The 16644-nt window shown below is 41.3% G+C and overlaps 1 protein-coding gene across 2 annotated transcripts in view; it reads left to right on the top strand.

Moving 5' to 3' along the window:
* The first annotated feature begins 1203 nt into the window (after positions 1-1203).
* Positions 1204-16644, top strand: part of adamts9 (ADAM metallopeptidase with thrombospondin type 1 motif, 9) — a 40726-nt gene continuing 25285 nt past the window's right edge. For both annotated transcript variants that reach the window (XM_026168631.1, XM_026168632.1), the window contains exons 1-18: positions 1204-1522; positions 1811-2208; positions 3500-3662; positions 6875-7212; positions 7827-7910; positions 7991-8115; positions 8253-8293; positions 8407-8512; positions 9453-9599; positions 10083-10224; positions 10777-10881; positions 13125-13270; positions 13632-13813; positions 13943-14079; positions 14424-14541; positions 14725-14820; positions 15732-15898; positions 16074-16203. In XM_026168631.1, coding sequence (XP_026024416.1) covers positions 1426-1522; positions 1811-2208; positions 3500-3662; positions 6875-7212; positions 7827-7910; positions 7991-8115; positions 8253-8293; positions 8407-8512; positions 9453-9599; positions 10083-10224; positions 10777-10881; positions 13125-13270; positions 13632-13813; positions 13943-14079; positions 14424-14541; positions 14725-14820; positions 15732-15898; positions 16074-16203 — 2722 coding nt within the window. In that variant the 5' untranslated portion in view covers positions 1204-1425. The remainder of the gene's footprint in view (positions 1523-1810; positions 2209-3499; positions 3663-6874; positions 7213-7826; positions 7911-7990; positions 8116-8252; positions 8294-8406; positions 8513-9452; positions 9600-10082; positions 10225-10776; positions 10882-13124; positions 13271-13631; positions 13814-13942; positions 14080-14423; positions 14542-14724; positions 14821-15731; positions 15899-16073; positions 16204-16644) is intronic.

Genomic DNA, 16644 nt, shown 5'->3' with positions numbered 1-16644 from the left:
GGGACAGCACAGTTCCCTGTGGTGCTCCTGTGCTGCTGACCACAGTGTCAGACGTGATGTCCTTCAGCCTGACGTACTGTGGTCTGTCGGTGAGGTAGTCGGAGATCCAAGCGACCAGGCAGGGGTCCACCTCCATCCTGTTCAGTTTTTCCTGAAGCATACAGGGCCGGATGGTATTAAAGGCACTGGAAAAGTCAAGAAACAGGATCCTGACCGTGCCTTTTCCCCCATCCAGGTGTGAGTGGGCTCTGTGTAGGAGGTACAGGATGGCATCCTCCACTCCGACACCCGCCTTGTATGCAAACTGTAGTGGGTCCTGGGCATGTTGTACCTGTGGTCGGAGGAGGTTGAGGAAGAGCCGCTCTAGAGTCTTCTGAACAACACAGGCATTCTATATGAGGTGCTTAATTTCAGCTATGCACCCGCACACCCAATGTTTCATGTATAGCCTCATTCCAGGCCACGTGTGTTGATTGCACACAACAAATGAGCTGTGAAGTCATATGCCAGCTGCAAGCAGTTATCACCACATAAGGTTATGTGGGCTGGGAAGCATGCACAGATGCCTTCAATCAAATGAGTCTAAATGGAGTAATCTACCTGAGTACATGTCAGAATCCAGATTATGCACTACAGTAACGCCCGAGTAATTTTGTTAAAGTATCTTTCTGGAATATCTCCCTGAGAGATGACTGACCCAGATTTTTCAAGACTACCCTAATGAAACCATTACCACTGTCCTCAGACAATACCTTTTCCATCACCTACTTAAGACCTAAAGCAATGCCTGTATACGGCTGTATACGGTTGCCAGTTTGAATTTTGTCACTCTGTGATCCCGTGAACTTCTAAGTATACAGCTAAGATTATCTCATTTGCCCCCAGGGCAGGCATTTCCTATATGGGCCCCACCTCACTGTCATAGTCACCGATCTGCTGCGCATCTGTCCACCCCTCTGAAACGTGATTAACTCAACAATAAAAGTCGGTATGTCACTTTGTGTCACGATGCAAATTTGCAGCTGGATTGCGCAACACGTTGTCTACACGTTATGTCAGATTAGTTGGGCAGCTCTCTCTGAGTATAGGTGGTATAGATTGAAACAACACAACTGATAATATTATATTAGACTGATCCCGCCCCTCTAAGCTAGGGAGAGTTGGTTCACGGGCAAGCGGAGCCCATCGCAGTTGAGTGTTGGAGCAGCCCACTCCTCTCTGCAGTATGCATGTTCGTCAGGGAATCCGCGACGCGCTCACGTCCCAGCAGTGTACTTCATCGGCCAGAGACCATCAACTCAAGAGTCTAGGATAATAAAATTGGATGTGGCAGGCGGACCGGAGGCGGAAAGCCCGGAGTTACCGCAGGAATACAGTACTACTAAGGGAATACAGGCTGGCTCTCTCCTCTGAACGTGGACAATCATGCATGTGCTCTTCTGGGGCTTGGGGTTCCTACTATTCCCTGATTTCTTGAATGTAGTCGCATCTACGGGGACATTGCTTTTGAATTCAAGCACGGGTAAAGTATTTTGCTGTGACAACCCCCGCATTTCTTAAAATTTCTCATGCAGCTGTTTTCTAACACTGACGGCAGAGAATGAATGAGTTTTGAATTCAGTCGAATGACTTGCAGCGTTTAGATGCCTGAAGTTCACTGACTATCGTTTTCTGACTAAAACAACAGATTTTCAAGACAGAAACAACTTTGATAGAATAATAATCCTTAAACCTTTTTACCCACTGATTTATAATGTAAGTAGACTGTTTTTTTAAACCACATTTACATTCTTCTACCTTTATTCCACAGTAAACGAGGAGATCGGCGCTTATGAGGTTGTAACACCGGTGCGAGTGAATGAAGCCGGTGACAAGTTTCCAACCAGTGTGCACTTCAAAAGGAAAAGGCGAAGTTTGGATGAGGGCACAGGCAATAGCACGGATCACTGGGCCTCGCCGAATATCCACTACAGGATATCTGCTTTCGGACAGGACTATCACCTCAACCTGACGTTGGATTCGGGATTTATCGCACCTCTCTACACTGTGACAATACTTGGAGTAGCCCGAGGAGAGAACGTAACGGATTTTGCAGCAGATGAGAGAGAGGAGGAGGAGGAGGACACGGAGTTAAGGCACTGCTTTTACAAAGGACAAGTAAATGCACATGCAGAGCACGCCGCAGTCATCAGTCTGTGCTCTGGACTGGTGAGTTTTTACGCGCGGTTGTACTCGTCGTGCGCGTGATCATTTTACATTCACTTTACTTCTGCAGCATGAGGGCATAAAAAGTTGTGTACGTGTTTTGGAGACTTTTGAGTGAAGCTGTAGTTGATTTAAGAAAAAATAAATAAAACTTTGAAAATTGTTCAAAATTGTATTCGTGGTAGGATCGTGTAGTGGGGCGCATCCAGAAAGTAAGTAACTGATCATTTACCGAGAATCTCGGTTGTGGCTTGCTGCAAAGAGCCCAAGTCGGCTGACTGCACTCAGGTTTACTCCACATTTGTGTCTCTTTCTGGTCCACCGGTAGTCGGTGACGTCTTTAAGACGAAGTTGTTCCAGCTCCCAGGCTTCCTAAAGAGGGAGTCCTGATGAGTGATGCTTTGTAGTGGAGGAAAAGTGCACTCAGAGGAGTTTATACATAGAAACCACAGTGAGGTGACAGACAAGAGTAATAAGCCAGCTTTGTTCCCAAATGACAAATCAAACATAAAATGCTTTGAATCCTCTGCTCTGCAGGGAACTTTTGTGGGGCTGAGCTGACATTTATGAAGCATATATTATTATTTATCCAAAACCTCCATCCTAAAACAGGCAATGCTGCCTTTCATTGCAGTACATTCTAAAATAACTTATTGTAGTGAGATCCTCTTTTGTCTTGCCAGACAAAAGTTCAAGTGCAGGCCTTTGCAGAGTAATAGAAACAAAATCTAAGCAGAACAAACAGCATCAAATACTAATACACATAGCCAAATCATTTTTTCCTTATGATATACCATATATATATTTTACCATTGATTATCTGGGAGTAGAAACATATGGCAAGCAAACATTATACCAACCTTACCCCTCAAGCTTTCATGATGGTTCTCCATATGTGTGCTTTACTGTCCACGAATCTTATCTGGAACATCCTAGACCTCTAAGTTAACCAACTCATGCTAAACATGCCAAACGCATACAAGGTTTGCAGCATACTTGCCAAGAACATACAGTCTTAGTGTTTTCCTGATAGACATCAACGGTCTCACATTTAGACCTTTCCTCTGTTATAACATGAATGCAAATGTACTTTGTTTTTACCACTGAAAGCTGCTATGTCTGTTTTTTGCTTATTTTTTTACATTCCTACGTTAAGTACAAACTGGTATGTGATCTGCACAGAGCTCAGTACTAAAAGATCCTCGAGATATAGATTATTCTCCTTGGTTTTATAAGCACTTAGAGAATATAGATAGCTGTAGCCTAACTCCTATGTGTCTTCTCTGTTACCCAGCTCGGCACTTTCAGGTCTCCAGAAGGGGAGTATTTTGTGGAGCCCCTTCACAGCTATCAAGGAGAACACTATGAAGAGGAACACACAAAACCTCATATTGTATACAGGAAAAGTGCACCGAAGAAACAGACCACTGAGGAGACCTCAGCTTGTGACACTTCAGGTACGGTACATTATATGATGAGTAAGCATGTATGCCATTAGGATATATAACAGACACGGCTCTGTACCTAAAACGTCAGATCCAGACCTTGCTACTGAGGTGCTGTGTTTGACCAGTCAGCTGACCTAAATATCTGCTCTAGTAAACCCTCACCCAGTGTCCTCTTTCTATCAAAACGGCATACTTCTGCTGCTAAGCATGGACCTCCCAGTGTCTAGAAACAGTATATATTGGTTAGATGTAATTGGTTAATGCACATCTTAGTGCTTTAGTGCGACAGGGGACAGAGTGATTAGGCAATTTTGACATTTGTGTGCCACTATGTACATGGGACCTTTAAATTGGTTTGCACAGATATAATCACTCAAATTTAAAGTCTCCACTATCAGCTGTAACAGGAACCAATTATATAATAGTCAGTGAGCTATTACAGTAATTGTACTAAGGCCCTCTAGGATGATATGCTGCTTATCTGGTTAATGCAAGCACAACTTTTCAATTGGTGGGAGGGGCCTCTTTTTCCTTTCATTTGCTTTTTTTTTTCTTATTGTATGGAGTTGAATTCCATACATAAAACTATATCGTTGTGGCGCACTGAAGAAGAATAGTTCATTTCTGACAGCAAAAATGGGTCCAAGCTTTTCCTCCTGTGCTTGTCAGGCGGTTGAAGTTTTATGACAAATTAATGCTAGCTGGGAATACTCAGTTTGACAGGGGGATTGTGCACACATGCACAAACACATACACTTTGTGAGGCAGCGAGCAGAGGAGAGGAGACAAAGTAGACTAAGATTTCAGTGTTGATACTGAAGATCACACCTAATCCAAACCACACAGGTATATATTAGTAGCTAACCTTGTCTTTTGAATGGGAACTTCTCAGAATCTCTGTTAGCTGAAGTTTGGTCTGTTTCCATGTCTTTTTCCTGCCATGTGATGGTATGTGTCTCTGACCATCGAGCACCCTCAACATAAACCTTTACTGAGGAAAAATGTATCCCTCATCCTTCATGCTAATGTATTTATATTAGCATAACCATAGCTGTGTAGCTAACCACTGCATAGTTTATATGTCACTGCTCTTTAGTCCTCCATAGACAGCAGAGTTTGAACATTTAGGTTTTTGTTGTTGTTTTTTTAAACTACCTTAATAAGAATCTGGCTCATCATTTCTAGATTGGAACTAGCAACATAACTTCCTGCTAACTTCTAACGTCACTAAACCTTGTAAATCCTCTTTTTTTTAGTGAATTATTTTTATTGGAGCTGTACTGTTTTTAACTTTCAGTGATGCCTCAGTGTTGGGTTGATTTTGGGAACCGAAGGAATGCCTGGACTCATAAATGACTGTATATATTTTGTACATATATTATTTATTGCAATTACAGCTTGAATTTCTTTTGGCACCAATGTGGAACAGTACTTAAATTTTATTGTAGTACTGTAGAAAGTATGACTGTGCAATGACCATAAAGAGTTAAAGTGAACCCGAATGGCAGGGTTAGGGTTAGAAAAAAAACCCCACCATCAAACTAATAATGCAACTGATTAAATATTAAAGTAATTAAAGTTCTATATCTAAATAAAAAATACATTCTGCCATAAATAGGCTACAGTCAGAGATGTAATGACAAGATTAAAGTATAGTATGAAACTATCCTGGCTTGCATGTCATGCTATAGCCTGCACAGTGCAGTACCCACAGCTGCAGTACAGTAATGAGGAGGTTTTCCAGCTCTCGCACAAGAAGAATCATTTGGAAGCTCACACTTATATCGCCTCATCTCAGTTTACTGGCTGAACTTCCTGTTGACTCTTGTACTTCCTCTGCTCCTTTGATAAGAAAGTTGGTAGACCTACTTCCATGAAGATGTAGTGTAAATTTTTACATAAGTGATGGCAACTTGAAACGGTAAAATAATCAAAACTAAAAGCAATAAATATGGAAATCGTTTGTCTTTGTGTGCTGGAGATCCTTCTGAAGATGCTTGCTCTCACTCCATTTGAGTGATTGTTTGTGTTTTCATTTTAGCCTCAAGTGACATAAATGAGACTAAACGCTATTCTGGACACGATTCATTCAGCCTTGCACAAAGTGCTATTGAATCTGTAGACCATTCTTTTTATTTTGAACTGAGAATGGAGACACAACACACACACACACAAACAATGTACTTTTGATTTGATCAAAATCAGTAAAAAAAAAAAAAAAGAAGATAAAAGACAATAAGGAATTAGAAAACGGGCAGGGACAAAATATGAATTTAATATTTAATCATTCACACGGCATAAAATGCCAAAAGGCTTCAAACTTCTTTGGCTGTTGCATTTGACCAGCCTTCAGCTTGCACACAGATTGATCCCTGATTGACTGCAGTGAGCTGACTATGACCGCTCATGCAAATGTGTTTTTTGTTAGAGTGGTGTATGAAAGTTATCCAGTGGTAGCCTTCAGTTTATCCAATGTGACATACCAAAAAGAAGCTGTTACTAGCCACTCCAACAGACTACAGTTTTTAACTATACAAACAAAGATGGAGCTAAGGATGCTGTAAACATATCATACAAGAAAAGACTTTTAACATGATATTTTACAAAATACTTCTCAGTTGAATGTGAAAAAAATATACATGGATTACATTTCTTTCTTGCGGGTGTTTAGGAACGGCAAATTGATCTTTAGCACTCTTCATTAATCATCCCTCATAAATGGTGACACATTGGTAATGGTCTAGTAAGGATGATCTGAAAACAAAAAGACTCAGCAGTTCAGCAGATGTAATCTAAGGACATAAAACCTTTCCAGAGTTAAAGAAAAATGCTTCCCAGTTGTTGGATTGTTCTCGTTTGATGTGTGCACAGCAATTTGTGTACTCTTTTTATGGCTGGGTTCCAGGTTTACCTTGCCTGAACTCTTTGCCCTCTTTTCCTCCTTTTTCTGAGAGAAAAAAAAGGCACTTCAGGCAATGTTCATTTGTCAGCAAACTCTTTTCAGTGGAGGGGGGAGCTTATTTTGACAATATCCACTTCCAGATCTCATATAGCTCCATCATTTAAAAGTTAAACGTGACTTCAGCTTAATAGCAAACACATCTTCTTGACAAAGAATGAATTATTCCTTGCCTTGTTTGAGCGAATATGCTTCCAGTCTTCTCAGGCCTGCACTCTTGTATATTTACATTTGCTCCATTTCTTTTGGCTTCTCATTCTAGGACACAAACACAGACATAAGAGACACAAGGTGAAAAGAAGGCCAGCGGCTGGGGTCAGCACTGTGATTAAAGCAGTCCCTGTGGTCAGTACTGGTGTATTCAATGACCTGGAGTCACTGAGCGCTGGCCTGGCCAGCAATGCTTTGCTCAGATCACAGCATGGCAGTGCTAGCGCTAGACCGTCAAATGATAGCAGCGGTGACTCAGGACCTCACAGGAGATCAAAGCGCTTCCTCTCCTACCCGCGCTTTGTTGAAGTTATGCTGGTGGCCGACAGCAAAATGGTGGAGCATCACGGCAGCAACCTACAGCACTACATACTCACGTTAATGTCTATAGTAAGTTCTGATCTCTATGTTTGGTTGGTAGAAATCTTTTGCGCAGATATGGACAGAGTAGGACATCTTCGTGCACACTGATGCACTAAATGTACACACGTGTTCCTCTTTGCTGTTTGCTGTTTGTGCTGCAAGTCAGTCAGCCTTTGGAGGAGAGTTGAGGGAGGTAAAAGGGCACCTTAGGGCAGGGGTAAACAACATTTTCAAACGGCTCGGGGGAAGAGAGGGCAGCTTGAGGGATAGCCTGCCTGACAGCTTTGATGAATGTTAAAAAATAGGCTCAGGTATGTTACTTAGGCTGCATACTCTCGACCACTTCAAACACCAGTTTCCGCCTGCATCTGGGGCTGAACTGAAAGTCCTGGGGAGGCAGCGATGACCCATATTCTAGTCTGGGGAAAGGCTGACTTGTCCACAGGGGCTCAAGCTGTTATCATGCTGATCCTTCAATCAAACAAAATCTCTGGTACTTGCTTGAAACTGCAAGTAAGCAGCCCATAAAACCACTAGCACTAAATATACAATGTCACATCCAATCTGGCTCAACTTAATTTAAACATTGATTTTCTCTTTAGGTTTGAGGTCACGTTTTGTGTCTTTGTTGTTTTTTTCAGGTGTCTTCCATATACAAGGACCCCAGCATTGGAAACCTGATTAACATTGTGATTGTAAAGTTAGTTATAATAAACAACGAGCTGGTAAGAATACTTAATTTGCTTCCACGCCACAACATGGTGCACGTTCCTATAATTTATTATTTTTTCTGTGTCCTTCTCAGGATGGTCCAGTTATTTCATTTAATGCACAGACCACTTTAAAGAACTTCTGCATCTGGCAGCAGAGTCAGAACGTCCTGGATGATAACCACCACTCCCATCACGACACTGCCATCCTAATCACCAGGTGCAAGAGGAATTGTGGAAGCTTTCATTTTTCAAAATGCAAATATTCCGTGAACCAAAAATGTAGAGGGATCCTGACAAAATTCTAAAATGTAGACTAACAATGACCGAGATCAATTATCTTTGTTTTCACCACAGGCAGGACATCTGTAGAGCGAGGGATAAGTGTGACACCTTAGGTAAATGCATATTTGTTCTTTTTCTTTTTTTTGTAACAGAGTGATACAAATTATAGTAGAAATGTACATTAAATAAATACAAAAGAAAATGAACTGAGCTTCTTCTTATTCAGGACTTGCAGAGTTGGGGACCGTGTGTGATCCCTACAGGAGCTGCAGCATCAGTGAGGACAATGGACTCAGTACTGCATTCACCATTGCCCACGAACTTGGACATGTGTAAGAGCAGCTGACATTTTTCCACTGATTTGTTTTTTCATCAGTCATAAATACTTGGTTTTGTTCTTAGTTACACATCACTAGAGCTTCAGAACACTTTCTAGGAATTTATAACAGCTGATACCATAAATTCTGCACATCTGGATAAAAAAATGTATCCCTGCTTTTCATTTTGAGAGCAAAAAAATCTGTAACCTGGATTCTCAGAATTGAATTTAAACCACTTCTTGGTTTCCTTTGCCCTTCAGCAAACTCTCCACTGTCCAAAGTCCTGAGTAAGCGTTCTACTCTGGAGACTGTTACAGACTTTAATAGTCCTCATCTCAAACAAATGCTCCTTTTCTTATTATTGGGTTGCATGTTTATCTGCATCAGGCTGGGGCAGCATGCTTGATGACTGATTTGCGACAAAGCTCGGTGTTGTAGGCGGACAGCTTAGCAACAAGGAGTGTGATGCCGTACCTGTCCACCATCGACCGGGAGCACATTTGTTTACCCTGCAGGAGCTTGAATGCTTCACTTATTCTTCTCTCAGTTTTCATATAATTTAATATCTTTCTATCCAGTCTTGCCACAGGCAGGCAATACAAATGCTGTGCATTATTTTGTATAGCAACCTTGAATGAGTTTCCCAAAGCCAATAAGATGGTGACAGTAGAAAAATAGAATTGCTGTTTAGATGTTGCTGAAGAAATGAAGTACAGTCAAACACAACACAAATTGCTATTTGTCACTGCCACTTTGTGAAGCACAATAAAACATATCAAGAAGTTGACGTCCTGCCAAGAAGCAATAACCACACTGGCAAAACAGAGCCATGCAGGGCCATGGAAGTACAGTTAGTGGGGACATTTGAAAATGCTCTATTTGTTGCTTGTTAATATAAATAGCTTTTTTTTTTTTTTATGCCTGAACATGTTTTTTTCCTCTATTCTTCCAGGTTCAACATGCCTCACGATGACAGTAACAAGTGTAAGGAGGATGGAGTAAAGATTCAACAACATGTGATGGCTCCCACACTTAATTACAACACAAACCCTTGGATGTGGTCCAAGTGTAGCAGGAAGTACATCACAGAGTTCCTTGAGTATGTCATACTGTTGTCTTCATCATTGTTCCAAACATGCATGGGGAATAGAACTGGGAAAACGTAGCAAAAATGACCCCCTAAAACCTGGCTAAATATTCTTTAATAACTGTGCAGGTTTACACAAACACACACACGCCAACACACACAGTGCATTGGTAGCCACAGTCAAACTGTCATCATTTCTCAGGGCTGTTGCACCCTCTGGTCTCGTCTCTCGTACACACTGAGAAAGACCCAGAACTCTTGGAGTAATAATATTTAATGACCTACCTCCAAAGCAATGCATAGTATCCCTCCATCCTTGACTTCCTGAGTTCCCCACCACTTACCACATATAGCTAGTTCAACACAAGACGTTTTTCAAGATGTTTTTGTGCAGAAAAATAACCACTCCAGCTGTACTGAGTGTGCTTTCTGTCTGTTTGTTTCTCTTGTTTTTATCCCTTTTCTTTAAGTCATTTTATTTTTATTTCTTAATAGCACAGGATATGGTGAGTGCTTGCTCGATGAGCCCGTTTCTAGACCGTACGCTCTCTCGCAGCAGCTGCCCGGGCGGATATACAATGTCAATAAACAGTGTGAATTGATATTTGGGCCGGGAACGCAGGTGTGCCCTTATATGGTAAGCGGACTCGGTGTGCAAATCTGAACTGTCATGTTGCACGTGGGGGTCTCAGAGGGGAGCGGAGGGAGTTGAGATTCAGTGCAGCAGAGGTTCTCGGATGACTCTGAAGCCTTTAAAGTCACTTGCCACGTTTAACATGTTCTCTTCTGAAACACAAGCAAAGTGAAGCCAGATTTAATTTGAATTTAAGTTAAAAAAGTGACATTTCAGTTTAATAATACAGAAATGTCTTTAAATATGTGACACTATAGTTTCTTGGCTTGTGGTTTTCACTCAGTCTAAAAGGTCACGCAGGCTTAGAAATACCTGGCAAATGAAATTGTTGATGCAGCAAATTTAGTGTAGGGAGGCATATTGTTTGATAGAATGTGCTAAATTGGAAGTCTGCTGGCTTGAGTCCATGCTGTATATTAATGGAGTTGTTTACAGTCAGGGAAATAAACATGACATTTATGAGCCATAGCTTGTTCTTTTAGTTTATTTTTTTTCCTGGAATCCCAGCATTGACTCTTAATGTGTGTGTGTGTGTGTGTGTTCGTGTGTTCTCAGACCCAGTGTCGAAGACTATGGTGCACAAGTCCAGAGGGCGCCCAGCGGGGCTGCAGGACTCAGCACATGCCGTGGGCAGATGGCACCGACTGTTCACCTGGAAAGGTAAGAGTAATGCTGATAGTGTAATGCATTAGTGTGTAAATGGTAAAGGAGAAGACCCTTGAACTGATTTTAATTAAGCCGGAAGCTTGGGGATAATTAAGTAAGGGGTGGAATGAAGGTGGCGATTTAAGCCCACCACAAGAAAAAAAGTCCATGAACCTTAGCATTGCCTAGTGTTGGTGGCCAGGAAGAGGGGACGTTATACACTGAAAAAAAGGCCATGTTGGATTTACTCGATTCAATAGTGGACATTGGTTGCACACAAATGTTTTGCTTTGGCAGAAACTTAAACAATTGTGTTCAATCAACACAACTTTTTCATATTCAATAAACTTGTGCATTTTGTGTTCATAAAACACGATTGAAACATGTTTAGATGAAGTAAGTTGAGCTCTTGGAATATTTTAATCCTTCACAATTTTGTCATTGTATTTCAACACTATTAAATAACATTTACCCCAATACTACTTGCTCATTTAAATACTACATGTTGTCTTCATATTACATAATGTTCAACAAAGTCTAGAGTCTGGTTAACATAAAAATTTAATGGATCTACAACAACTAACATCCTATCTTTATCCTGGTTGCAGGGGGCTGGGAAATAACCCTGAATTGTTAGGCAGGGTACACCCTAGAAAACTCACAAGTCTGTCACAAACAACCATTTGCACTTACATTGACAGGTAATTTAGAATCATCAATTAACCTAACTCTACCAACTGCACGACTTTTAACTGTGGGAAGAAACCAGAATACCCCGAGAGAAACCAGTGCAAACTAGCCAGATTGTGGATTTGAACCCAGGATCTTCTTACTGTAAAGCAACAGCACTAACCACCATGCCACCAATCCAGACTTAACAAAAGTAGGAAAGCTATGATTTCAAGGCTTGATGCAGAATTTTTTTGTACGTTTTTGTCCTTGACAGGTTAATCCACAATAAATAGCAATAGCATGCACGTGGTGTGTCGTAGTTGTCTGCCTCTTATAACGCCAGTGATTTTCCTACAGTTTGACATCTCGTGCGATCTTGTGAATTTCATGAGTTCAGCAACTAACCACTCTTACTAGATTGTATCATGTCCTCTCAACAAGGACAAATTAAGTTGTTGAATTTCGTACAGATCCTTCATGATTTAATTACGTTCATAGAAGCATGTAATTATTGTGTTTAAATTACAAGTTAATTTAAACATGTAATTTTGTTTTTAATGTAACAAACACCCAATTTCCTTTTTTCAGTATACCAAAAAAAGTAAAAAGAAAAATCTTGCTATTGTTGGTTTTAAATATTCCTTTTTAGTTGGATTTATTAAATGTTTTCTTATGTCATTTGTAATATTTGAGGGAAACACTGGCAGGTTATCTCAACATAATGGACGATAATTTGTTGTGCAAAATGACAAAACAAGACTTGCCAAAAGTCAAGTTTCCACTGACACATGTAAACTCTTGTTACTAGTAAATGAGTGGTGGAAAGCTATGAATGATGCTTACTCTGCCTGAGCTTATAATGAGAACTTTTGCACTGACTTCCTGCTTCCTGTCACTAAGACTGAGACATGAAAGCACCATGGACCAGCCGAACTACACCTCCAGGTCCCAAGACCTGCAGATGCACACACACACAGGCACACACTTGTTTTCATATCTTAGTGAGTACATCTAATTGACATAATGGTTTCCCTAGCAACTTACCCTAACCCTACCATCAAAATCGAATGTCTAACCCTAAGCCTTAGCGTAAACCTCACCATAACTTTATTGTAATCCTAACACTAAAACCACATTTTGAGCCTCAAAAATGCATTAAAACTTGTGGGGACGGGCATGTTGTCCCCATAAGTCCCTGTTGGTCCCCACAAGAATAGTAGCATGCCAATTTTCTGTCTAAACATGTACACTCACACACACAGACAAGCTGAAACCTTTTGGTGTTTGTCTCATCTCTTGTCATGCCAGCGCACACCACACTAATGACTAAAATGAAGTCTGTTTTTTTAACAGTATAAAATGATCCTTCTGTTTGGAGCTGAGATATATTTATTGACTGTAAAGGTGACATTTTCTTGTCCTCTCTCCAGCCAGACACAGTTGTGAATTTTTTTTTTCCCAGTTCCAAATTTCTCCCAGATTAGCTTTAAAGCACAGAAGAGCAGATGGATGTGTTGGCATTTCTTTTTGTTATCTTCTCTTCACTCATCTCTCCTTTACTTTTCCCCTTTGTTCCTCTCTTGCAGCACTGCAAACATGGGCTGTGTATAGCCAAAGAGCACGATGCCTCACCTGTTGAGGGAGCGTGGGGAGTCTGGAGTCCTTTTGGCACCTGTTCGCGGACATGCGGCGGAGGCATAAAGATTGCCATGCGCGAATGCAACCGACCCGTGTGAGCAGCCCGTTCCTTTGTAGTCACGCATGCCTATTGGACCTTGTCTCCAAAGTCAGTGTTCCATAGATCAAACCTCCTTAAGGGAATTCTTTCCATAGCTAATGCTCATCAAAACAGGCTCTCTGATGGCATATCTTACAGGATTGTTTCCTGGTAAATATGGAGATCAGTCAGTCTTCCTGAATAATGGACGAATAGAAAAGAGTAGAGCGTGTGGATAAGTTGGAAATTAAAAACTAACAACAGGCTGAGCAAAGAGAGGGAAATTGATAAACTGATAAGTGTCCTCTGAGAAAAGGTGCTTAACACAAGGGAATGATTCGGTTTTACTGCTTTTATCCCACGTTTTCACTCTCAGGCCCAGAAATGGAGGAACGTACTGTGTTGGTCGCCGGATGAAGTTTCGTTCCTGCAACTCTGAGCCCTGCTCCAAGCAGAAGAAGGACTTCAGGGAGGAACAGTGTGCTGCTTTTGACGGCAGGCACTTTAACATCAACGGTCTACCTCCAAATGTTCGCTGGGTGCCCAAGTACAGCGGAAGTGAGAATAGTTTTTTTCACATCACAGTGGCATCTTAATACTTACTTCATGAATAACAGCCATAATGTAAGCTTTGCATTTATTTGAGTCACCATGAAATAATTATCTGTATTCTATCTCCTGTGTCAGTTCTGATGAAGGACAGATGTAAGCTGTTCTGCAGGGTTGCAGGCAGCACAGCCTACTATCAGCTCAGGGACAGGGTCATTGACGGCACGCCATGTGGACCCGATACCAACGACATCTGTGTCCAGGGCCTGTGCAGAGTGAGCTTTCTAATTCTGTTCATTTAGCAGCAGCAGTTCATGGTTATTTGTAATAATAGCAGAGCAGGGACCATTCTTGAACAGTAACAGTGTTTAGTGGATAAAATAGTAAGCACCTACATTACTAACATAACGCGTGATCTCCAAACCACGCACAGTTTTCAATATATTCCAGCTCAGACAATGGGATTTTTATATTCATAGATGCACTAAAGTTAAGCTAAAATGTGTCTCAAAAGAATCAATTACATATTTGCTATGATTTAGTGATTTTCTAATAAAGTCCTTTAATTAAAAATCCTTAATTTTCTTATTGTGTATTTCCTACTTCCCGTACTGAGCAGCAGGCGGGCTGTGATCACGTACTCAACTCTAAAGCCAGGAGGGACAAATGTGGCGTATGTGGAGGCGATAACTCTTCCTGCAAAACTGTAGCAGGCACCTTCAACATTGTACGCTATGGTGAGTAACAACCTCTTTTATTACCCCCATCAGTCTCCATTTCAGTACATATAAATGGTAATAGCTGTTGTGGCAGTTATTATATTGCTTACACACCTCAGCAGAAAAGCATCGATGGATGGGTTCACTTGTTAGTGCATTTACAGACCTGGGTGCGCTAATGCGCTGCATATGTATTTGCAGGCTATAACGAAGTGGTGCGAATACCAAGTGGTGCTACAAACATAGATGTGCGTCAACACAGTTACTCAGGGAAACCGGAGGATGACAACTACCTCGGTAAGACAGCCAACAATTGTTAATACTTCGATTGTATTTTTACATTTCCAGTCGTGCTGTTTGAAGTCATTTCTGGAGGAATGCGCTGTTAAAAAGATGTGTGTTTATGAGATGTGCTTGAGTGTTTATGAGAAGGACAGCGTTCAGCCTTCAGTGTAAAGCCGGGCACTGCATAACTGCCGTAGATTTTGCAAATACTATGCATGCAAATCCATTAAATGCCTGCGGGTACCAATCCAGCAAGGTCCCTTAGTTTAAAAGCTTTAGTACTTGCTCTAAGGCTCTGTCTCAGCCTGTTCGTACCACTGACCTACTCATGTTTTTTGTGCTCGTGTGTTGTTTTTATTGTGTGCATGTCCTTGATGCAAACTTCTGAACATAGTGTCATCCTTAACTGTGTGTTTCAGTGTTTCTATATATTGGGACAACCCAAAGCGGATTGATTGTTTTTTTTGTCTGTGTGCGTGTGCAATAAATGCCACTCTCCACAACCATATTAGTGTAATGTGTGAAATGGCGAGGAAAGTAAAGGCAGGAAATTAGCTCCATAATCGCATTAGGGTGAACGAGTGCAGAAGACTGACTGTTGAACAGAACAGGGTGCCCCTGGATGGGACTTCTTCGGGAACAGAGGATTATTTTAGCCCAATAAGGCTTTACTGTTACCCACTGTGTGTGCCTTACTGTAAATGAACATTTTAAGCCACTGTGTTTTCTAAGCTGCTCTGCTGCGCGCAGAAATAAGTTCATGTTTGTGCAGGTTCCTGCCATAAACAGTGATTTGCACAAATTAATTCACCTTTATGCATATTTTTTTTTTTAAAATCAGCTAATAAATCAAAACTAGCTTGAGTTTACACAAACTCTTTTCAGTGTGATGAAGCCAACTAACTGTTTCTGCCTCCCTGTAGCCATATCAAATAGCCGCGGAGAGTTCCTGCTTAACGGGGAGTTTGTGGTTAGCATGTTCAAAAGGGAAATCAAAGTAGGAAATGCCATCATCGAGTACAGCGGTTCCGACCATGTCATTGAGAGGATCAACTGTACTGACCGCATAGAAGAGGAGATCGTTATCCAGGTAAGCTGTCCTTATCATGACAATTTGGTATCTTTTGCAGGAGATGTGAAGATAGAAGATGGTGATTTAATAGAAGAGAGGAATGCAGAATCATAAATCCTTCTACAGACTTGATCTTTCAAATTTACAATTGTAAGGTTGTGTAATGTATATCACATTGCCTGCTTTTTCCCAGGTGCTTTCTGTGGGGAACCTTTACAACCCAGATGTCAGGTATTCCTTTAACATTCCCATAGAGGATAAGCCTCAACAGTTCTTCTGGGATGCTTATGGGCCCTGGCAGGAGTGTAGTCGTCTGTGCCAAGGTGAGGGGGAGGCACATGTGGTTTGCAGGGTGAGATGATGGGAAAGGTGAATGATAAACTGTGTGGTCAGAGTAAAAATGAGATGGGATGGAGATGGAATGAAGGAAGAAGAACATTTAGAAAATGCTGAGCAGGAGACCCAGGAGATGGAGGATGCTGTAGTTACCATTAAACATGGTCATTGTAGGCATTTAGCCTTTGTACAAGTGATTAAATATCAGTTTTACACTATGCCGTGGCACATCTGCTTGGCATGACTGTGGAGAGGTCAGAGTACGTGGGTGTGCGGAGGAAGATTGCAAGCAAACTCGAAAACCTGTTATGTGTGTTACAAGTCAATTTTTTTTCTGTTTAAGAATGCCTTTCTCCACTTTTTGACACCACCCTGCTTCAGCAACTGAAGGGAAACCAATAACTCCACAGTTCACAGCAGGATAAACA

This window comes from Astatotilapia calliptera, chromosome 5 (genome assembly GCF_900246225.1).
Source record: "Astatotilapia calliptera chromosome 5, fAstCal1.2, whole genome shotgun sequence".
In the NCBI taxonomy this organism is placed as follows: domain Eukaryota; kingdom Metazoa; phylum Chordata; class Actinopteri; order Cichliformes; family Cichlidae; genus Astatotilapia; species Astatotilapia calliptera.
This window is presented reverse-complemented; position numbering and strand designations above follow the sequence as displayed.